The sequence below is a fragment of the Ahaetulla prasina genome, chromosome 3 (genome assembly GCF_028640845.1).
Source record: "Ahaetulla prasina isolate Xishuangbanna chromosome 3, ASM2864084v1, whole genome shotgun sequence".
NCBI lineage: Eukaryota > Metazoa > Chordata > Lepidosauria > Squamata > Colubridae > Ahaetulla > Ahaetulla prasina.
The window spans coordinates 63,388,446-63,413,135 of NC_080541.1; the positions used below are offsets into that span (position 1 = coordinate 63,388,446).

The 24,690-nt window shown below is 37.0% G+C and overlaps 1 protein-coding gene across 3 annotated transcripts in view; it reads left to right on the plus strand.

Annotated features, from left to right (window-relative positions):
• Positions 1 to 24,690, plus strand: part of LDLRAD4 (low density lipoprotein receptor class A domain containing 4) — a 314,691-nt gene that overhangs the window by 281,216 nt on the left and 8,785 nt on the right. Inside the window, exons 1-4 of one of the 3 annotated variants that reach the window (XM_058174748.1) lie at positions 531 to 1,534; positions 5,498 to 5,652; positions 15,883 to 15,936; positions 17,857 to 19,479. In XM_058174748.1, the coding sequence (XP_058030731.1) occupies positions 5,548 to 5,652; positions 15,883 to 15,936; positions 17,857 to 18,399 (702 nt within the window). In that variant the 5' untranslated portion in view covers positions 531 to 1,534; positions 5,498 to 5,547 and the 3' untranslated portion in view covers positions 18,400 to 19,479. Of the gene's footprint in view, positions 1 to 530; positions 1,535 to 1,662; positions 2,182 to 5,497; positions 5,653 to 15,882; positions 15,937 to 17,856; positions 20,195 to 24,690 lie in introns of those variants that run through there. The other 2 variants (XM_058174747.1, XM_058174746.1) reach the window with 2 other exon arrangements.

Genomic DNA, 24,690 nt, shown 5'->3' on the forward strand with positions numbered 1-24,690 from the left:
CACTTTTCCTCTCTTGTAAAAGTCAGTGTGTTGTTTTAATTCCACCTGTGCTTATTCGAAACTATTCTTTTTGACATTGTAGAAAGTCTATGGTGCCAAACCTTATACTATAGTTTTCCAAGGTCTAAAAAACAGAGAGTATTATATATCTACGCTGCTTTTTTTCCTTAAGAACTTGGCACAAATTGTGTTAGATTATACTAAGAAAAATGACAGCTGTGTGTCTTGATTAGGTGTTTGAATCCAAATCATTTCTTTATCTGCTGTTAAACGGAGTTTAAATTAGGCTGTTCACAGAGATCCAGTTTTAATGGCTTAGGCTGTCATTACATGCGAGTCCATGATCCAGAGAGGACTATATATAAATTACATACAGAAGTCGTGGCTATTTGTTCCAAACTGGAAAGTGGAATAGGTAGATAGGCAGATTCATACATTTAGAATAGAATAGAATTTTTATTGGCCAAGTGTGATTGGACACACAAGGAATTTGTCTTGGTGCATATGCTCTCAGTATACATAAAAAGAAAAGATACGTTCATCAAGGTACAACATTTACAACACAATTGATGGTCAATATATCAATATAAATCATAAGGATTGCCAGCAACAAGTTATAGTCATACAGTCATAAGTGGAAAGAGATTGGTGATGGGAACTATGAGACGATTAATAGTAGTGCAGATTCAGTAAATAGTTTGACAGTGTTGAGGGAATTATTTGTTTAGCAGAGTGATGGCCTTCGGGAAAAAACTGTTCTTGTGTCTAGTTGTTCTGGTGTGCAGTGCTCTATAGCGTCGTTTTGAGGGTAGGAGTTGAAACAGTTTATGTCCAGGATGCGAGGGGTCTGTAAATATTTTCACGGCCCTCTTCTTGATTCGTGCAGTATACAGGTCCTCCATGGATGGCAGGTTGGTAGCAATTATTTTTTCTGCAGTTCTAATTATCCTCTGAAGTCTGTGTTTTTCTTGTTGGGTTGCAGAACCGAACCAGACAGTTATAGAGGTGCAAATGACAGACTCAATAATTCCTCTTTAGGAATTTTATTCACAATTCCACCGAAACACACTTGCGTCTATTATACACACACACACACACACACACACCACTTTTCTTTTTTTGAAAAGCCGGGCAGGCAAAACGATTGCCTCAAAGCCTGGCAGGCTGCCAAACTATCCTTTTAAGCTTCGTACAGAAACCGGCCAGCGGCCGGGCGACGGGACGGAAGGTTGCCGCGATCTCCACCTTAGCAACGAACAGCAGCTGCTGGGATCGACGGAATTTCAGCCGCGCGCCGCCCAGCCGCCGCCGGCGGAGGACACGTGCAAGCGTTTCCCAATAGCCAGAGAGCGGGGAGGGAGTCCCGCCAAGGCTCTTCCTAGAGCGGCTCCTGCGATTCCCCGCGCTTGCCCCGGGGGCTCGGAGTGACGCACGCGTGGCGTTGGAGAAGAAAGGCGGAAGGTAAAAAGAAGCTCGCGAAGTCTCCGTTGGGCTTCGGCCGAAAGCAGGCGAGGCGGTTGCGGGCGGGAACTTGGTAAGAGCGGCGTCGCCTTCGCCTTCCTTTCCCCTCACTCCTTATTCAACTTCCCCCCTCCCCTCCCTTCTCCAGCCTTTAAAAAAACAACAACGAAGGGGGCTCTTGTCGACCGGGCGGCTCTTAACTCGGGGAGCGCGCGGTTTTATTTCCCGGCGGACTCGTTGAGACGGCGGCGCCTCGGTCCGTGTTGCCTTGTCTTGCCGGCGGGAACTTTGGCCCCGCGGTCGGTGGCTTTTAGGGCGGTCGAGAGGCGTCTCGAGGGCTCCGCCTCCGTCCGGGAAGCATGAAAGGCCCCCGAGAAGCATTTCTTCCACTCCGCCTTCCTTCCCTGGTTCCCCATTCGGGGCCCTGGTTCTTCTCCGGGCCAGCGACTCTCGCCGACCCTGCGCTTCGGAGCACCCCGGTCTTAAGGCTGGCTGGCTGCCGTCGTCGTCTGGAGGTGGAGAGAGCCGCCGCCGCCGCCGCCTAGGCGAGCGAAGGGAATCCGGTCGAGCATTGCTTGGAAGAAGCCCGAAGCGATGCTCCTCTGCTCGCAGCGGGGCTCCCGGAGACTCGAGCGGAGAAGGGGCCGAGGATGCCCGTCGAGGAGCTTAACGCTACCACTTTGAAAGATGCTCGGTTGAAAGACCTGCTTTTTCACAGAGGTATTCCAGCAAACCCCCCCGCCCCCCGCTCTTTCCTCGCGTAGTCCCCGCTTTGAAATATCTTCCGAAAGGCTGCTTGTAATTGTCCTGGTGCCTCGGTGCTACCTTTCCGTCCGGTCATTATTTCTCTCTGTAGTTCTATGTCTGGGCAACGATAGGGTACCCCCATCTGGGCCCCCTAATTCAGAAATGGGCAATGTGGCCTCTCCTTATGCTCTGGACTTACTTAACTGGGCATTAAAGCCAGACTGTATGGCCGTCGGCAAGGAACCCAAGGGAGAGGTTTCCCAGACTGTCTGGAGGGAAGGGTGAATCGTTTGAGTCGTCCCTGTTTACAATAGTGGCAGCTGAATGAATGAATAAATAAATAACAACAACAACTGCTTCCTCTTTAATGCATGCCTATAGGTGACAATATCAGGGATTTATATTTATTATAGGCCAACGAGCGCTGCAAAATATGTATTAGAGTAACATCAAAACGGGAATCTGGAAGAATTATCTTGATTTGATTCTTTGGCCTTTCATTTATTTACTTTTTTATTTTCAGCTTCACTTTTTTTTTTCTGTTTTCCCAAAGGCCACCAGATATTTTAGCCAATCTTTGCAAATGTGTAAGTCTTTTCTAACATAGTTGTGTTAATAAAGAATTATTCACGATCAGTAAGTTTTTACACTTAAGCTGATGTTTCTTTACTGAATGGATAACCATGAGTTTGATAAGAAAAAAAAGAAGAGAAAGGACCAAATCATCTCTTTATAATTTGGAAAATAGAATTTAGAAAACCAATTATTTTGTAACCCTCTAGCCAAATTTCCTGGCTAGAGATTCTCTCCCCCCCCCCCTTCTCCCACTTACAATTAAATAAGTTTTTGTGTATCATGGTAATGTTCAGACAAAAAGAGGAAATGCTTTCTTGTAAAAAGAGGAAATGCTCTTTTGTAAAAATATTCAGAGCTCTTGATTTAGTTTAGAAAGCTACACATTTGGCAGATGCAGAAGTAATGGCATTCCCTCTATCATTGTATTTCTAGGAAAGCTAAATTAACTACATTAAAGTTACTCATGTCTGTTTCACAATAATGCAGTTGGCTCAACTGTTGGGTTATGGACCTTTACATTAGTTAATATTTGGAAATCCCTTAGTTCAGAGATAGTTGTTTTAAAACTGAAACTTGTCTTCTAGCAGCGGGAGAGCTTACAGGATACAGAATCAAAGAGAACATTTTGTACCTTTCTGTCACTAATTAAAAGTATAAGGGCCTGTAGAAAAATAAAATGTATAGTTGCATATAAAGTTCTTGAGCAAAGCAATAGAGATCTGTAATTGGCTGAATTAAAATTGTATCTAGCTAATACAGATTATTGTGAGAAAGTAGCTTGTAAAGCAGAAAAGGATAAATGATTAGTATATTTTTCTTCAAACTATACATAAAGTTGCTTTAAGCGTGTAGATAATTTACAATATATAGGGAAATATGATCTCCTGCACTGTGTTATCTATTCAAGAAATGTGACTTAGAACATGTGTCCTTATTGAAAATGTTGATAGGTTTAACATTTTCAACATTTCAGTCCTAACCCATTTATACCTTTCACTTAATAGAGAGGCTGTTGACCAATACTTTTTAAAGATCTTAATTCTTATTCTTTTCCAAATTATTAGAAGCAATTCTGAATGAAAAAAAAATACTTCACTGTGTTTTACATTTACCAATCCCAATTTACAAGAAAAGAAATGCAGATACACTCTGTACTTTTTTATAATTATTTTTAGAATTAATTGGAATGTTTTTCATTTAAATTAGACATTCCTCTTGAGAAACTGAAGATATTTATGAATTACAGAATCTATTGCAATAGATTATAATATTTAACATGTTAGCAAAATTGTGCATTTTGCCTTTGATTTACTGTTTTCGTTACAGAGTATTTTGGCAATGGTCAAAGCCATGTTTTGGTTGAAAAGTGGCTGAATTCTAGTCTATGTGTGGGCAAACAAAGGCTTGAATTTTGAAGAATTTTTACACATATGAACAAGTACATTATCAGTCATTGATGTGCTTTTTTCTGTTAATTTTAACAGCTAAAGGTGTGATTCTTCAAGATTAATGATGCAACGTTTGTCCCAAAGTGCCATAATTTTAATTGATGCTGTAATTGAATCCAAGGCGTGTAAAGCAATTATGTCTTCTAAAAGGAAAACATTTATAATGCCCAGGGGCATTTTTAAAAAAAATCTTAAAGTCTTTTTTCAGGGGCATTGTGACTTTGAAAACCACAGTGACTTTCTAGGTTAATATCTCATCACCATGGTTTCACTGAAATAACAAAACAAAACAAATCGAGCAAAGGCAGTCTCTGATCATTTTTGTTGTTATTGCCTTTAATAAGAGCATTGCACATGAACCAAATCCTCCTAGTTATTAATTCCACTATAAAATGATAGCAAGAATTGCCGGTTGCACATATGAGTATAATAGCAATAATAATAGTAGAATGTTAGAATGGTTTTCTTCTGTGATCTGTTCTATTTTTAGTTACTAATATGTAATACTTAGCATATTTTTATATAACCAGAGGAGAATCCTTAAAACTATTTGTGGAAACATTTGTGTGAATATTGTGTTTCTTTGTTTTATAGAATATTTTAAAAAGGTACAACTTAACAAAACAGCATGAGAGTATATCAGTTTTGGCCACTTTTGCTTATATAGCATGAGGTATATGACCTGTTGCAATAATAAATAGTATTTTAATATCTGTCTCTTTCTGCCTTGAAGGAATTGTTTTCACACAGTCCTATTATTGGCTTACTTTGAGTATACTTACTATATACTTTCTAAATGCAATAAAAATTGTATATGTAGATGTTACAACAATTATCCCATTACAGTTAAGCTTTTTTATCTTTTATTATATGCTTGATCTAGGTCTGTTTCATTAATTACCCTGCGAGCTAAACTTGATGAAATCATTTCTAAAAGAAGGCATGATTATATTGAATTGTAAGATGTGTACTATTACAGATCAAAACTCAAAGCATGGAGGGGATTGACATTTGAAGAGGGGGAAATCTCAATACTGAAGACATAAACAATTCATCTCTGCTCTTTCAGTGCTATTTAGTACTTAACTGTCCATAAACAATTATTTTTCTTCTGCATCTTGGGAATATTTTCATTACTGCACAGAATATATTTTTTCTTTAACACATGTTGCAATTTATATGTATCAGAAAATTTACTTGAGTTTTGTGAAGTGCTTCTTTCTTGTTTCTGGCTTTAAATGATATCTTTTCTCTTTTCCTTACAGCGGAACTAGAGTTTATTCAGATTATCATCATCATAGTGGTGATAACTGTTATGATAGTAGTGATCATCTGCTTGCTGAATCATTATAAGGGGTCAACAAGGTCCTTCATCAGTCGTCAGAGCCAAAGCAGAAGGCAAGAGGACTCTTTGCAACCAGTGAGTTTAAATTTTTACATATCACTTTCCTTAGGTACAAGAAACAATGCTTTTGTAGCAGTTTTCTTAATATTCTTCACTTGGCACACGTCATATGTATTAGCCCTCAGCTCCTGTTGGATTTATATCATTAGTACAGCTTGGGGACACCTGGTGGCAAGAGCTAATTTTCTTGCTTGTCGGCAGTTCAGGGCTAAGTGAAGGAAATAATAGCAATAGTCTCTGATGGATCTCCATATTTATTTATTATTTATTTATTTATTTGATTTTTATACCGCCCTTCTCCCGAAGGACTCAGGACGGTGTACAGGCAAAAATAAAACAGATAATACAATATACAAATTTAAAATGCAATTAAAAAACTTATTTTAAAATTAGCCTGAGAAGTAAAAATATACAATAAACTAAAAACCCCATTTAAAATTAATTAATAAGAATTTAAAATTAATAAAATTCAATTTAAGCCAGCCCCGCGCGAATAAAAAGATGTGTCTTCAGTTCGCGACGGAATGTCCGAAGGTCAGGTATTTGGCGTAAACCCGGGGAAGCTCGTTCCAGAGTGTGGGAACCCCCACAGAGAAGGACCTTCCCCTGGGGGCCGCCAGCCGACATTGTTTGGCGAACGGCACCCTGAGAAGTCCCTCTCTGTGAGAGCATACGGGTCGGTGGGAGGCATGTGGTAACAGCAGGCGGTCCCGTAAGTACCCAGGCCCTAAGCCATGGAGCGCTTTAAAGGTAGTAACCAAAACCTTAAAGTGCACTCGAAAGGCCACAGGTAGATAGTGCAGTCTGCGCAGGAGCGGTGTTATATGGGAGCTATGCATAGCTCCCTCTATCACCCGCGCAGCTGCATTCTGGACTAACTGAAGCCTCCGAGTGCACCTCAAGGGGAGCCCCATGTAGAGAGCATTACAATAATCCAAGCGAGAGGTAACGAGCGCATGAGTGACTGTGCACAAGGCATCCCGATCAAGGAAGGGGCGCAACTGCCGAACCAGGCGAACCTGGTGGAAGGCCCTCCTGGAGACGGCCGTCAAATGATCTTCAAACGACAGCCGTTCATCCAGGAGGACACCTAAGTTGCGCACCCTATCCTTTGGGGCCAATAACTCGCCTCCAACAGTCAGCCGCGGCTGCAGCTGACTGTACCGGGGTGCCGGCATCCACAGCCACTCCGTCTTGGAGGGATTAAGCTTGAGCCTGTTTCTCCCCATCCAGACCCATACGGCTTCCACACACCGGGACAGCACTTCAACAGCTTCATTGGGGTGGTCTGGGGTGGAGAAGTACAGCTGGGTGTCATCAGCGTACAGCTGGTATCTCACCCCAAAGCCACTGATGATGTCACCCAACGGCTTCATATAGATGTTGAACAGAAGGGGCGAGAGGATCGACCCCTGCGGCACCCCACAAGTGAGGTCCCTCGCGGTCGACCTCTGCCCCCCTGTCAACACCGTCTGCGACCGGTCAGAGAGATAGGAGGAGAACCACCGATACACGGTGCCTCCCACTCCCAATCCCCCCAACCGGCGCAGCAAGATACCATGGTCGATGGTATCAAAAGCCGCTGAGAGGTCTAATAGGACCAGGGCAGAGGAATAACCCCTGTCCCTGTCCCTCCAGAGATCATCCACCAATGCGACCAAAGCTGTCTCCGTGCTGTACCCAGGTCGGAAGCCGGACTGGAACGGATCTAGATAGACAGCTTCATCCAGGTATTGGGGTAGCTGTCGCGCCACAGCACTCTCTACAACCTTCGCAACAAAGCGAAGGTTGGAGACTGGACGATAATTACCCAAAATAGCTGGGTCCAGGGAGGGCTTCTTGAGGAGGGGTCTCACCACCGCCTCTTTCAAGGTGGCAGGGAAAACCCCTTCCAACAAAGAAGCGTTGATAATCCCCTGGAGCCAGCCTCGTGTCACCTCCTGAGTGGCCAGTACCAACCAGGAAGGACACGGGTCCAGTAAACATGTAGTGGCGTGAAGCCTCCCCAACAACCTGTCCACGTCCTCGGGAGCCACAGGGTCAAACTCATCCCAAACAGACTCAACAAGACGTGTCTCCTCTCCCTCGCTTGGATCATCCCAATTTTATATTATTAATTTTATATTATATTATTATATTATTTAATTTATTATTTAATAAAGTTGGTTTTCACTTTATGCTAATTGATATAAAGTAACAAAATATATTGTTACTTGGGAGGTAGGTTGCCTTCCTGGAACTGATGACTAGACATGGGCGGTATTTATATATTAGTAATGCTTTGAAGGTAAAGATGAAATCAGCAATCTGATGACTTCATGGATATATTGATCCTGTTTCCTTGAACAGGAAATGGTATGGAAATGGTTTTGCCAATGCCTTTACATGTACTTTTTAACTTTACAGTTTAGCTTATAGCTCTGGTCTGTACTAACCAGATCAGACTGTATTTAATTTTCCAAGATTATCAAAGATCAGCTAATACTTTTGCTATTTTTGAAATCAATCAACTTGTACAGCTTTTAAAAAGGCTTTGTTTGCAATCTCATGCTTAGACCCAAAAGACTTGGGACAAGTATTCTGTAAGGTTCCTATAGTATAGTGAACTAATTGGAGAGAAAAGCAAGTTTTATGCATAATTGAGGCTTTATTTTTTAATCTCAATCCCAAATGAGAATTTGTCTTCTGTGAATAGAAGCTGTGGCCTAATGAACAAAGAAAGATGTCAACTGTTTCTAAAAACAGAAATAGAAATGACACCATATATGAAATAGAAGAAACTTTGCCTTTTTGTTTTACTGACTTCTGCTTTTTTTTTAAACAAAGCAGATGTTTTTTAAAAACAAAGCAGAAGTAGATAAAACAAAAAGGCAAAAATATATTGTTTTGACTGCTCTTTCAATTAATTAAGGAACTCTTGCAAAGGTTAAAGAAAGGATAGTTTATTCCCCTCTGGAAAACATCTTGATGCAGGAAAAATAGGTTTGAGGAGACATAATTGTTTCCTTAAACAATTAAGGACAATCTGCTTTCATTTTAATGATTGTGTGTGGTTTTCTTTGCTGTGTGTGTATTTATTGTAGGCCACTGCAGCAATCTAGTTTCACAGGGGAAAATAATAATTGGGACACAGATGGCTTCTAGTCCCTGACAGCTAGTCCTTAAAGAACCTGCATCTTTTCCTGGGCTTGCATGTAAAATTACATGTTTAGTTTAGGGTGGTCACCATGTGTGCATCCATGCACACTTCCAAAAATCTGTTTCCTTTCTAATCCAAATTTCTGCATAGGCCTTTTAATCTTATTGATTAAATTATATACTTCCCAGAGCCCATCTTCAAATTAAATGGGCAGTTAAGAAATAAAATATAAATAAGTAAGTAAATAAATAAATAAATAGTGGCAGTACAGATTGTATTATTAAATTTAGAAAATTTGCAGATTAATAATGCTTAAGGCTGCTGCAAACTTCTTAGCTATGGAAAAACTTATATGCAAACCTTTTTTCATTTTTTTAATGGATTCATATTTGAAATAAAAATGTTCCCTTAGATTCAGCTAGGGTATGACATTAATTTTTTGAAAGGAAAATCTGTCTTACATCACTGCTGGTTTATGAATAGCTAAAATGCATATATTTTCCTCCTATCCTATAAATTCATAATTTGTTACAGCTATACTGTGAAAAGCTTATAGCAGACTATCTTGAATAATCATCATGTGAAGAAGCTGCCCTATGTGGTTGCAAACTTATTAGTCCGTTTAGATTCATTGTCGGCTTTGTACAGTAGAATTTTAGAGTTCTCTTGAGTGGTATTAGATCAGAGTTTCTCAACGTTGGCAACTTTAAGGAGTTTAAACTTCAACTCCCAGAATTTCCCAGTCAACATGCTGACTAGAGAAATTCTGGGTTTTGAGATGAGATCTGTACTTCTTAAATTTAACAAGGTTGAGAAATAGAGATGGGATAAAGAGTAAGGGTAGTTCTGCAATAGGATGGTGAAAGGTAAAAGATAGGAACAGACATTTCCTCATAGCAGTTGCTGAGAATTAGACAGATTTCAGCTGACGGAGGAAATGGGGAGGGCAGGATGTGAAACTGCTCTTTCACCGGTCCTTTCATTTTCTTTAAAATCACTTTTAGACATTTGTGCATTGAATCAGTGTATGAGTAAAGGCCTGAGTGTTCTGACCTCATCCTTCCTCCTGACACTATACTCACTAGTTTGGACTACTGCTGGATGTTTGTTTACATGAATATCTGCCTGGTAGAAGTCTTCATATACAAGTTATAAGCCTGGAAGTTTGGGAATGGCACATTGTTGATTCTACCCAGGTATCGGAGTTAACCACCAACTCTACATTTGAAAAATATATTGCTAGATAATATAATAGACTAAAAGGAAAGTAATAATAAATAAGTAGCAATAATGTGTATTCCCTTTGTTACAACTTTAGCCATTATATAGAATTATAAGAGACCCAATTTGATGTAGTAATTAAGGTATCAGGCTAGAAACCGGGAAACCACAAGCTCTGGTCTGGTGGTTCTCAATCTTTATAGTGCTGCGACCCCTTTAATACAATTCCCCACAACGTGGCGATCCCTTTAATACAATTCCCCACAATGTGGCGACCCCAACTGTAAAATTATTTTCGTTTTGAATTTATCACGCCTGAAGCCATATTGGCTAGCGATCTGAACTGCTTGCAATTGCCTTTAGGACGGAGGCATTAAAGCAGAGACTCCTCCGCTATTAAGTTTATCGCGCCTGAAGCCAGATTAGGCTAGTGATTGGGAGTGATTGCAACTGGCTTGAGAGGGAGACATCAGAGCAAAGATTTCTCTCTTTTTTAATTCATCGCGCCTGAAGCTGAATTCAACTAGTGATTTGTAGAGCCTGCAGCTGGCTTGTGGAATCAACCATTGGAGCGCGATTCTTCGACTCGCAAGTATACTTCCCATATTTCTGATGGTCTTAGGCGACCCCTGGCAAATTGTCATTCGACCCCCAACGGGGTCGTGACCCACAGGTTGAGAACCGCTGCTCTAGTCTCATCTTATACATAGAGCCAGCTGAGTGACCTTGAACCAATCACTTTCAGCCCTAGCAAGGAAGCAATGGAAAGCTACTTCTGAAAACATTACAGAGAAAAATGCAAGAACTTGTTCAGGAAGTCTCCAAGGAACAAACATGATTGAACAGAAGGGGAAAAAAGCATATATAGCCTCATTGTTTAAGAAAACAGACAACATAAAATTTTAATCTTGGGGAAATACTTTCCCAGTCTTTTCAGATTTTTTTTCAGGTTTTCAGCAAACTTCACTTTCATTTCTAGTTTCTTTGTGTTTATGTGATTCTATATATTTTCCTGTGAAATACAACTTTTCTCAAACTATGTGCTTAGAATACCTTGTCCATTTTAATGCATTATGAATGTACACTTCAAAGAAATATTTTTAAAGAAATAAAATGGATCTCTTCTCTGCCCCAAGGGAGACTTAGACAGTATCTAGGACAAAAGGCTTTGGTGTGCAACAGTAATATTCAGTATTTAAGACCTCTTGCTGCCACCTAGAGATAACATTAAAATAATACTCTAAACCATTTATTGGTGAATGCAACAAAAATTTATGTATTACAGTGAATATATTTTTGTGAGACACACACATACACAACACACTTTTAAAGACTGATGAAAGAATCCAGGGTTTACAAATATTAATGCTTGACAAGGATATGTGCTTCATTGCTGCAGGAAATCTTTATGATAGGATATATACAAATTTCTATCGATGAGCCATGCCCATTTTTGTTAGTGATTCAAAAGCTTTAACCTATAAATACTCATATCTGAAATTGGCATTCATCTCTATCTTAGTCCGATGTACAGATTGTATGTCTGTTTAACAGATGAATTGTTGAATGAATATTTATAATCCTGTGTAGTTTACTTCCATACCATGTGTACAGAAGTACAACCTGCTTTATTTCTGAGAAATTGTTACAAATGGAAATTTTAGTTCTGAAGAGGAAATATTCTGTAAGGGTAAACTTAAAGAATAGGAGAAAATGAAGAAAATCTCCATCCAAAAAAAATAGTGAAGGAGAAAACTTATTTGATCACAGATTATTTGTTTGGTCATAGAATGACAAATTGCACTCAGCAACTGCATTCTGGCATGTTCTGTCTATACCAACACTTACTGTATTTTTCAGAGTATAAGACACACTTTTCCTCCCCCCCCCACAAAGAGGCTGAAAATTTGGGTGCGTCTTGTACTCTGAAAAATACAGTAAGTGTTGGTAGTAAGTGAGTGTTGGTAGTTTTTTCGAAGCTTTCTTTTTCAGCCCTAACAGGCGCTATTGAGTGAAGCGATCTGATCTTCCAATAGCTTTGCCTGCTCCCTCCAACTGTCAGCTGTGTTTTTTCAGCCCTAACGAGGCGCTAGCCATCTTCTACATGCTTTGCCTGCTCCCTCCAACTCTCAGCTGTGTTTTAGAAGCTATTTTTCAGCCCTAACAAGCGTCTAGCGAGTGAAGCAATCTCTGTGCTTTGCCTGCTTTTCTCATTGCTGCTCCCTCTCAGCTGTGCTTTAGAAGCTGTTTTTTATTATTATTCCCAAGCAGGGGATAAAAAGCGTGTGCGTGCAAAACCAGCAAACTAATGTGCTGTAGTTGACCAAACTAAGGACTCGAGCCAGATGAATACTTTTTTTTTCTTATTTTCCTCCCCAAAAACTAAGCTGCGTCTTATACTCCAGTGCGTCTTATACTCCGAAAAATACAGTAATTATAAGGGACAATTAATTGGTGGAAGTCTGTTCCCACCTATTTTTTATTTCTATACTCTATAAAATTATTTATATGAATGTTTATTTGAATGTTTCAGTTGAATGCCACTGTGTTTTGCTATTAAATAAATGGTTTTCAGCAAATGTGTTTGTTTTAGTGAACATCTTAAATCAATTTCCAAATCTTATGTTAGTGATTTTGGTGGCCAAGTTGTGCTTTTCATTTTTGTTCATGAATGACTTACTTTATACAGTGGTTTAGGCAGAGGTAGTAATATTTTACCAATCATAATCCAATACAGGTAGCATTAATGTTTTTTTTATTTGTAGAGTGTAGCAACACTAAATTTAGTTAAATTTAGAAATCCATTGGCTCCAAATTCCCAAATTCTTTTATATTATCCATGTTCACTCTTTACTAAAACTCACACTGATACACTTAATGATCTTTGGCACCTGCTGCTTTGACTGACATGACAGCAGCTTCCTGCTGTTTTCCAGAGGGCTTCTATTTTGTCTGCACATTGTGTTTCACATGAGACAGAGCACAGAGTCTTAACTAATAAGGAAAACAAGGTACGTTTACTTCTACAGGCAATAACATTGATGTTAGGAGGAAAGCAGGCATCACTAGAACAACATTTTCCAGTGTTTATCTAGAACAAATATATAATGTGCACTTTGAATTTGTAGCAGGGCTATGTAATGCTTTGCCTGCAAAGGGAAAAATAGTGTGCTGGATTTTGCATGAGTGTACACATAGCACCAATAAGAACATGACTTTTCCCAAGATTAGACTACTCTCAGCGGAGAGTGGACTAGTTTGGATAATGAAATGTCTACAAGAAAACAGTCAAACTCAGAAAGCACCAAGGACCTCGCATTTCAACCCTAAGCTACAAATAGTCTCCATATCAGCTTGAGTTCACTTTCACATTATTTATTTATAACATTTATTTGCTGTCCATCTTGTATCCAAAGACTCTGGACATTCATGGCATGTCTAGTATTATAAGCCCAATAACTGAACAACCATTGCATTTATAATAATTAACCACAATTTAGTTCCCACTGATTATAATTAAAAGTTGGATTCAGATCCTAGATGAAGAGAGTACATTGACAAAGTGCTGTGTATCTGGAAGCATCTGTATACATTTTTCATGAGAATAATTTTGTTAATTCTGTCACTGTTGGAATGTTTGACAGTTTGTAGCAAGTTTATGGATTCAGGAAATGGGGTCTTAACTCAAAGTTTCTTCAGCTAAATAAACATTAAGTGAAGATGCTGAGCTAAGACATTCAGTAGAATGAAGCACTTGCTTCAGTACTTTCTTGGTGGTGGATACAAAGATTGAAGCACCTTTATTTAAAACAAAATTATGTCATCTTTTAAACATGTAGATAGCTTAAAATGTTTTACTATTTCCTGACTGCATGATAGTTACACAGAAACATGAGACATAAATTAAATAAGAGATGAGAGTATAAAATACTATGAGATCTTTATAATAACTTTTTATTTGTATAAATTGAGTTTTCACAGTGACTGGATCAGAAATGTTGCATGATGATCAGCATGTTGCATATGAAATTCTTGTTATTGCTGACACCACCCACCTCACCTTGTTACTGCTTTCTTTAGGCTTCTTTTAGGTGCTTAACTTAGAAAAGCAAAATTCCAGGAACATGTACATACTATAAGAAGGTACAGGGGCCAACTCAACTTACATTTAATAGTGTAACAAACATGACCTACCAATACTTTTTTAATCCCATCCTCATGACATTACATCCATCTGTTCTAATCTCATGAGTGAGACAGATTAGCAGTACAAGTTTTAAAGTAATATACTTTGCTTTATTCTGCCTCAGTCAAGGGAGGCCACAAAATGCAAAAAATTCTGTTAGGCTTAGTTCAGTGACAGTCAGATGACAGTATTGACTTAAGCTAATGGTTATAGATGCAAGATAGGAATCAGCAGTGGGGACTGCTTATTATAGATTGGTATACTTTGAGTAGAGAGCACTTCAGTTGGGCAGTGGAGAAGTTCTATAGCCTTGTTAGAAAAAAAAACACTGTGTTTTGTGAGTGTATATGTGTATTTGAGGGATAAGTTGCAAGAGTAGTGTAATTTAAGTATATGATGCTAAACAAGATGCTATCAAAATTGTATGCAAAGTAGGTCAGTGGAAGTGAACCTAGCATGGGGGAAACAGTGAATAATATTATCTTGTCTCTCTAATCATGCTGCACAGCTCATTGACCAGGCAGTCCTCAGGATCTTCGATGAAGCTTTGGAAGATCTCATTATCCTTATGACTAAATACTGTGTCCAAGCCTCCGTTACAATGTAGTTTACACATTACATGGAAAAATTCATATCTAGAGGAATTACTGCAAACAATTGTCCTGAAACCTGTCGTGCTTATTCATTAATGAATTCATTTAATGAAGATATTGCACAGCAGAATTTCCTGTCCAATCCTATTGGAAGGGAGGGATCCCTGTTCTAAAGTAGTCTTATAATCCAGGGTTCTAAAGTAGTCTTATAATCCAGGGTTATAAAGGAAATTTTTCTTCTTCTTCTGTGAAGCAGCATTCCCACAGGGATTAGATCAGCATCATTTAGGACAGTCATTGAGATCCAGCTATTCTAGGAGGTATTTAGGGACTGGTAGAAAAATGAAATCCCTCCCCCCCCCTCTCTCTGTCACATACACATACACAAAATTAAATGATGCTTTATCTTATTTCTTGGTTAAATTATGTTATACTTTCTATTTTGTTACTCTATTTAGGGATTGGAATGTATAGTGCTTATAGTCAGTTGCAACTGAATGATGTTATGAGCTTGAATAAGAAAAAAAAATGAAGTGTATAGATTTAGCATCAAACATGACCTGCCAATATGATTTTATTGCCATCCCCATGACATTACATCTGAAATATGTTATGCTTCAGTAGAAATTGTGCACTAATGTTGAAGTTTAGGTAATCCTCAAATTACGGCTGTAATTGACCCTGACAGTCGTAATTCATGATGGTCATAAAAGAGATCACCATGTCACCAGACATGATTTTATGAAATTTTCTGCAGCAGTCAAGTGAACATGATGGTAATTAAGCAAATCCATTGATTATTTATGGGGCAGTTTTTTCTGGAGAGCAGAAATAAGCACCGGTTTCGAGAAAAACTTCATAAATTGTGGTCACATGAGCACAGGGTGCTGCAAATGGGTGTAAATGCAGGCAAGATGTCATGTGACCACAGGAGGGGCTTCCATCAGAACTTCAAAACCAAGTTGTTAGTAGCTTTTTGGAGGTCCATCATGACTTCAAACAATTGTTAAGTGACTGGTGGTAAGTTGAGAACTACCTGTAAAACCCGTAAGTGGCATGTAGCTCTTAAATGCTGAAGCTTTTCTGTTTTTTTCTGTGTGTCCTAGGAGGGGTGTCTGTGGCCTTCTGACAGCTCATCTTCTCGACAAGGACCTTCAGAGGTAAGCCTCAGAAAGGAGCACCAGGGTTCCTTCTTATTTTGAAATTTCAGTTATTTGATTTTCTACTGGAGGGGAGAGAAGCAATGTAGTATGGAAGTCACATGTGGCATTGTGGCAATTATGTTGCTGCTAGATTTCAGAATTAAAAAGCATTATAGAAGGAAGAGAAAGTTGATTGCTCTGGTTGCACATTTACTTGAGCTTCAGTTTCCTTGCGATACTGTATTGACAAATACTGTGGAAAGTATTTGGAAGATTACATTGGAATATGCTTTCATAAGGAATTGTTCTGATTTTAGATAATTTTGTAAAGCAATATAATAAGATCTCCTAAGGAATCTTTTTTCCCTCTGAAATTGTTTCAACACCAAATTGGATTTTTTAAAAATGTGTTTGTGTGTGTCTGTGTGTGTCTGTGTCTGTGTCTGTGCACTCAAAATGTTGCATGCATTAGAGAAAGGAGGTGGAAAGGAAGATATAAGAAACAGAAAAAGAAGAAGATAAGAGAATGGGAGAAAGGGAGAAAAATATTAAGAAATGGAATTTTGGAGAGACCGAAAGAAAATGGTTAAAAAGAGTAGAAAAATGAATAGCAGAAAAGAAATTAAAATAGTTGTAGAAATTTTAGGTAAGATGTAAATTAGAAGAAATATATAGATTATTGTAAAAGGGAAGTAAGAAAGGTTGAAATGAAGTGAATGTAAGAAGCAAAAAAGAAGAAATATGCTGTTTAATGTAAAATGGAGAAGTAGATGAAATGTGAAAAATATAATGGGATATATGTTTTACTGTCTGAGAATGCATGGAATGAGAGAGAATTATAGTGGATGGTAAAGAAATATATTTTAAATACAAAAAAGAATAAAGAAATTAATTGAAACTAAGATATAAAACTTAAAAGAAGTAAAAAAGGAAGAAGTATATTGTTTAAGAAAAATAGTCCAGCAGATGAAATGTGAAAGACAGTATGGTTTATAAGTGAAAACAATTGAAACTGATATGTAAAATGGAATAAAATTGAAATGTTAGTAAATAATGTATCCTACTGGAAGAGAAAAATAATTATTGAACTGTAAATAAGAATTTAAAGAAAACAAGAGGTGGAAGGTTGTATTAATTAAAAGGTTGTAAGATAAAAATGGAATAAGATGAAGGCAATGTTAATAATTGAAATATATGAGGGGAATTCCGAGAAATATACTCATTAAATGGGTAAATTGGGGTTGTCTGGACACCATAGTTAAAAATATTTAAATGAAAATGAATACAGCAATAGAGAGAGATAAGAAGAAGGAGAGAGACAGAAAGGGAGAAGGAGGGAGAGAGAAAGAAGAAAGGGAAGAGGAGAGGAAGAAAGGGAGGGGAAATAAGAGTAGGAGAGAAGGTTAGATAGGGAGGAAGAACGGAGGAGGGGGAGAAAGGAAGGGGAAGTAGACAAGGAGTAGGAGAGGAGAGAAGAAAGTAGGAAGGATAAAAGAAGGGAAGAAGGAATGAAAATTAAGAAGAAAGATTGCTGTAAAATGGAAAAGATGAAATGGAAGAAAGATGACCTCAAACATGTTTGAATATATCAGGATAAAAATTGAAATAGCTAAAAAATAATAAAAGAGAATAAATATTAGTAAAAGTGGAGAAATTAGAACTCGAGGGCGAAAGAAGATGTGATTTATATAAATGAGCATGGAAATATTAAGACATGATTAAAATATGGAAAAAGAATACTCTGGCAGAAATTGTAACTAAGTAAAATGTATTTGGATATGTTAAGTTGTATAATATATGATATGGCCAATACTCTGTTCATAAACTATGTGTGTGGGGGGGGGGATTAAAAAATCAATAAAAACTTGTTTTAAAAAAAAGTTGCATGCATTTCTGAAATTTTTAAAGTTTGACTAAATTGATTGCTTTACATTGCAGATAATGTATGCCCCACGTTCCAGGGACAGGTTTACCACTCCATCTTTTCTGCAGCGAGAACATTTCAGTCGTTTCCAGCCAACTTATCCCTATGTGCAGCACGAGATTGATCTGCCTCCTACAATCTCTCTTTCTGATGGTGAAGAGCCACCACCGTACCAAGGCCCCTGCACTCTGCAGCTTCGGGATCCAGAACAACAGATGGAACTTAACAGAGAATCTGTGAGGGCACCACCAAACAGAACTATATTTGACAGCGACTTGATAGATGTTTCAGTATACAATGCGGGCCCTTGCCCACCCAGCAGCAATTCGGGAATAAGTGCAACCAATTATAGCAGTAATGGAAGGATGGAAGGACCACCCCCAACTTACAGTGAGGTCATGGGGCATTATCCGGGTTCCTCTTTTTTCCATCACCAGCAAAGCAACGCACCTTCTTCATCACAGAGGGGGAGCAGACTTCAGTTTCAGCAGAACAATTCAGAGAGCACAATAGTCCCTATTGAAAGCAAAGACAGGAAACCAGGAAACTTTGTCTAGTTTCTTTTTCCATGTGCACTTGAAGAGAGATGGGAGAATCAAACAGGAGCATAAGGGAAGCTTCTATGCCCCTGTGCACAATATTGTTAAAAGTCTCATGTGACACAATTTAGTAAAACCAAACATACAAAGCTGTTCTTTATTTCTGATTCCTTTAAGGGGAATTGCATGAAAATTGTTTTGAAATAATTGCAACCTTCCATTCAGTTTGGCCATGAGCAGTGTTTTTTTAAAAATATATTATTTTTTTAATAACGCATTTGAATTATTTAATTCTAAGAAGTAACTTAGGCACAGAAACATGCCTCGATTGGCCTGTTTTATAGTAAGTTAAAGCCTAAAAGAGGAGAGTAAGAAAGATTACTAGCTAAATGGGGGCAAAATTGGCCAGTTTGCTTTCCCCCCCTTCTCCCAGAATATATGATTTCTTTTTTCCTGTTTCCACATTTATGTTGTGTGCCAAGTTTTTTTTAGAAAAAAAACCCTAAATGAATACAAGGAGTTAATTTGTGTTGTGATACTAGTGTGTTAAATTTGCACTATCTTTCATGTTTTAAATATCTACGAAGGAACTGTTTTACCTATAAGGTGGTTCTATAAGGTGTCTTTTCACCTTTTCATTATTAGCCCCAGGACTTTGCCCAGGCCTCTGTTGATGATCCCCATTTTGGGGCATACAGATTTAAATAGGTTTCTTATCATTCTACATAACTGACAATAAATGATAGAAGATGTTTTAACAGGTTACTGTTTGCAATAATTTTGCATTCAAATAGGGTATCAGCAAATTGTCTTAGAAATTTATAGGTGGAAGAAAGCAAATGTGAAAATACAGAAGCACCTTCTTTAGGTGGTTTTTAGCTATAAGCCATTTGTTTCACTAGAACAGACTAAATGCCACATTTACTTTTTTTTTGTAACTACAGCTATAACTTAACTGCTTGTCACCCTTTTTTTTTACACAATTCAGTGTCAGTAGTACTTAAAGCTTTTGCAAATTTTTATCTTCAGTGTAGTCCATAATATATTCAGTCATATAGCCTTACTTACATCATACAATAAATGATTTAAAAAGTACAACATGGATTCTGCTATTAAATTATAATTATGTTGTTTAATATTAATTTTTTGTGTTTTACTTTCTAAAGACAGTGATCTGTTCTCAGTCTGCGTTTCTTATCTGATAATGTGGGAATAATTGATTGCAGAATGCTACCAGGAACTGCTTCGGAGTATTAATCAGTTTTACAATTGGTTAATGTTGTTCTTCTGCATCAAACTGATTTTAAATTATTGTGCAAGCAATCACATAATGTTTTAGATCTTTTTTTCTTAATTGAAATTTCTTATCCTCTTGAATGCCACGTTAGGACTGCTCCAGTTTTTAGACTTGGACTCTAAAGTATTCCAGCAATTTTGATCTGTTTTGGAATCCTCAGTTATTGGCTTTTATGCTTGATCATGTGTTTTTAGTAAATTGAAAGAGTTTTGAAGGAAATGGTTTTCTATTTGAAAGCACAGCTAAAGCACAACAGGCACTTCAAATATGGTGAGCAAATGAACTTTAAAAGAAAACAAAAGAAAATCTATAGAGTTCTGATATTCTGGGCAAAATTGCAATTGCACACAAGTTTCCTTCAAATTTCCCTTTTTAATGATTTTTATAGACAACATTTTCCTAATTGAAATAGTCTAACAAGGACATCAATGGCACTATAATAATGTACTGTACTGATACCTTTGTTCTGTTTGCAGAATTATTTTTTCTCTTTCCGGAGGACTTCTATAACCTGAAGTAAGTTAGAGTGAAATCTGGAATCTGAATTCAGTTTCTGATCTATGCAGAGTTTTTATGCCAAAATAGCATGTGTGGTGGATGTGTGTTTTAATTCCATCTCTGTCTGGAAGCTTTCATAAATCTTAAAATGGCTCCTGAACTCAATGTCTAGCTTGAAAAAATTCTTAAATAACAATTCAGTTGTAAGGATAGAATTTGTAATTGGGTAGAATCTGTTTATGTCTTGATTATGTAGCCATGATTTAGAAGCTATTTTTCTGATCCTTGTGAACTTTGCTGATTCACATATCTGTCATGTGATAACTGTAAAAACTGTGGTATTTATGTGAAACAGCCATTACAAGTTAGCATCTTCAAGTTCTCTTATTTGGTGAACATTATTCCTTTCAATGGTTGTGAATTTTTTGATATTATTTGGTGTTGCCCATTTAAAAATGTAAGACTGAAATTCAGTGACTATTTTTGAAATCCTGATTTCCAAATGAAATTTCTCTGAAATGAAAAACTCAGAATGACATAGTCATATATGACATATTTTAAATTATAACTTGGGTTTAGCCAAGAAAGCAAAAGAGCAAAACTCACATTAATACAATTTATAGTTATAAAAAATTTCATTGTATGAATGGATAATTAAGTCAACCTTACTTTTTGACTTGGAAGTTGTCAGTCTTAACTGGAAACTCTTGAATATGTAGATGGAAAGTGGATATAATGATTAAATGCTTGAAATTGAATTTTATGTACTATTTATTCAAAATGATATTTCATAAAAAGTAATTTTATTTGATGTTAAACCCAATATTAATTTAAGCACTGACATAATTTTTAGATTACTAGAAAACTCCCTCAAACTGCTAAACTCTATTACTTTTTTTTTTTCAAATGTTTTACTATTTTGGTCCCATTATTGCTGAAAGCTCTGGATAGTTCTTATATTAGGATTCAAAATGGGCTACAATGTGTAGGAACAGATGCTTACTTTAGAAATGAGGCTTTCCTCGTGCGATGTAATTACTGGAACTTGCTTTAAATAATGCCATTTTGGAACAGTGCCATAATAATCTCAGTAGGTTGATTTGATGTTTCTTTTGTTCCCTTTTTTCTTCCGACTCTTTTTTGAACCTGGCACCTCTGTATTATCTTCTCTTACTACTGTCATATTTATATTTTCCAAAAATGTTGTTTGAAAGCTTTATCTCAAATTCATATGAAAGCAGTCTGTTTAGGAATTAGAATAGGAATTAATGGAAAGCTTAGAAATACGTTAATTCTAGAGTGTTGCTTCAGAAACGGCATCTTCAAATGATATTTCATAGGGCAAATGTTTTTAATGAGATAAATGCATAAGAGTGAAGTATTTGGGGGTTTTAAAGATTGAAATTATTTGTCTCTCTTTTAATGGTGAAAATGCTGTCAGCTTAAACCTGAAACTGAGTATTTTGGTCTTTTGGGACCCAGATGAAATGTTATGGAGGAATCAGTTGTAGTGATAAGTCTTACAAAAACATTTTGTAAGGTGGAGCATCAAATGGCAGCCTCCCTACATCAATATTTATCTTAACTAAAAGCTGAGTTATTGCAGTAGGAAATGTCATACTTTTCTGCAATCTGGCAGTCAAAATAGAGTAGTATTGTCCGTTTTATGACCCTTTCAAAATTGGTTGTCTGTTTGTCTAATAATGGGTTTGCCTTGTCCAAGAGCTAGCAATGCATACATGCAAGCCACATCTACATGATAAAATTATTGTAATAAAGTTAATTTCATGTTTTGTATTTTTTTCAAAAAGGAGCAACATTTATAGACAAACCAATGGTTTATTCAAAATTGTATACATTAGTAATTTTTATACCTATATATGCAAGGCATAATTAATCCCAACTTTTGAAAAATGCAGTCCAAGAAAATTTTCTTTTGATATGTAATTACAGTTGTGTGCAGCTCTCAACCATCTAAATATTAAATGTTATAAATAAGTTGTGCATGTGTGTAATGCACAAACATATACACAAACTCATCTTTTAATTAAGATAGAAGGTCTTGCTTGACCCAGGAATAATTGCTATTTATTTTCAGGTTAGAATCCAATCACCATATTTTTTGAAGTATAAGACGCACCGGAGTAATAAGATGCACCTTAGTTTTTGGGGTGGAAAATAAGAAAAAAACTGATTGGCAGGTGGATTGGCTTCCTGGAATACCCCCAATCAGCTGTTCCCAGAGGTGAATTTTAGCAACAGATTCGTTGGTTGTGAGCTCTGTGCCTTGCTTATTTTTGCTTTTTTTCTGCCTCTGAAAGACTCTGAAACAGAGCTTCAAAAGAAAAGCCTCTGAAACTTCATTTCAGAGGCTTTTCTTCTGAAGCTCTGTTTGCAGGCTTTTTTCTGAAGCTTCATTTTTGATGCTTTTTTCAGCCTCTGAAACCTCCGTTTGAGAGGGTGGACGGGGCTACATTTGGAGTATAAGACACATCCAGATTTTCACCCTCTTTTTCACCCTCTTTTTTGGGGGGAAAAAGGTACTTATACTCTGGAAAAAACGGTAGCTATTCTTACTAATTTTTTTTATCAAACAAAAAAAATCTTAATATAAGTTCTCTGTATTCAAAGAATAAGCACAGACAGGGACTAGTAACAGAATTAATATAAACACTTTCTTAATTAACAAAAATCATTATTTCATCTGTTCTGAAACCTTTCTTTCCTTAAGAAAGTATTCCTCACCATGTAGTTGGTTAGGATCTCAGAAGTCTTATCTGTAACCTCAAAAGTTCTCCACTTGCCAAAAAAGTTATATAGAAATAAATGGCTTTAATCTACATTTAAACCACACAATTAAAGCCCATCTCCTCTCCTTTTTTCCCCCTTTTTCAGATTACTTGTAGCAATCTGTATATGGCTATGCAGCAATAGGTTTTGTGGTTTGTTTTGATATATTGTAACCACATACACGCTTACAACCTAAATTTCTAAATTAAGTCTCATTAACTCAATTAGCCAATATGTTTGTTGTGTATGAAACACAGCAATGTATGTTATACTTTCAGCTTCTTATGATGTACTCTTTTAGTATCCTTGTGCAACAGATATAGATACTGGATTTTTTTTCTGCATGCTTTATGTTCCATAACTTCAGATAATTTGCACAGGACCTCTTGGGATCATTGGGGAAGGAAGAAGAGAAATGATTTTATATGTGAGGTTTAAGGTATTTGTGAAGTAAATTTGCTTAGTTTTCACTGATCAAGTGTATTGATCTTTCCAAAGGCCTGTAGCATCCTTCTAAACATTGGTGCGGAAGTGGGTATTAAATTCAAGAAAAACAAATATGAATCTCAATTGCAGGCAATTTGAGTCTAAATCTCTGAGATAGTAATATTAAAGGACAATTGAGTAGACAATTTGTACTTACAAACTAACACATTTGATCAAACCATTTAAACTCTTTAATATAAAAAACTACATTTCATGAAGATATGCTTGATTATACTTATGCCCTAAATTCTGAGCAGAAAAGTTTTTGTAGTACTTGTTAAGATGAGTTTCTGCTGATACATAAAGGAAATCAGCCTGTTGCTGATGAGACTTAAAGAGAGAGATTTCTCTGTTGCATATTTAAATGCATAATTACTTAAGGGGTTAATTTGACCTCATGGAAGCAGAGAGATTGCAAGGGCAAATGATCTATAACCATTTCCAAGAGATGGAGATGAGGTTTATTTGTATGCAGCAGAATACAACAGTGATACCATATTGTTCTACATTAGTTTTCTAAACCAAAACTATATTGCAATTTTCTACATTGAAACCTTGATTGTATTGAAAAGTCAGTCTCTGAGGTCCTAAATATAAAGGCAATATATAAAAAACTATGCCCTGAGACCGTTATCTTGTAAAGAAGAGACAATTTATCATAATTCCAAGACCTAGATTTTTCAGGACCATTATCCCTTCTTTTGCAATGTGAGAACTTGAAATTTCTGTATTAGGAACAGATACATTTTAATTCTGAAATATATTTGTGGCTAAAATATAAGGGCAAAACTTTGCATGCTTATTTAACTGGATAATTTTTATTTAGTAGACTTAGTCTAAATAAATACAATATATGGATGGATATTTTGCAGTATTACTTAGGGTGGGGAAAGAAAGGCATGAATCTGCAAGCTATTAAGGAATTGTGTTAATTCTGTGTTAAATAGACAAAGGTGAGAAATTCTAAATTAATGACTTGGGGCCTAATGTATTGTTTCTGAAGTGGGGATCGAACATACCCCACTTCTCCATACCCCTTCATATATGTAACAATCACAGCCCATACATATAATCTCTTAAATTGTGAGGTGATTCTGCATCAGCTATATTTTTTGGCTCTTTTCAAAATTACACAGTGGTGATCTTGGGATTTTTCCTGCCGAGCCTCTAAATCCTGCCTATCAGCATAAAAGTTTGCTCTGTTTTCTATTTTATAAATTAATGAATGCTCTTTATTT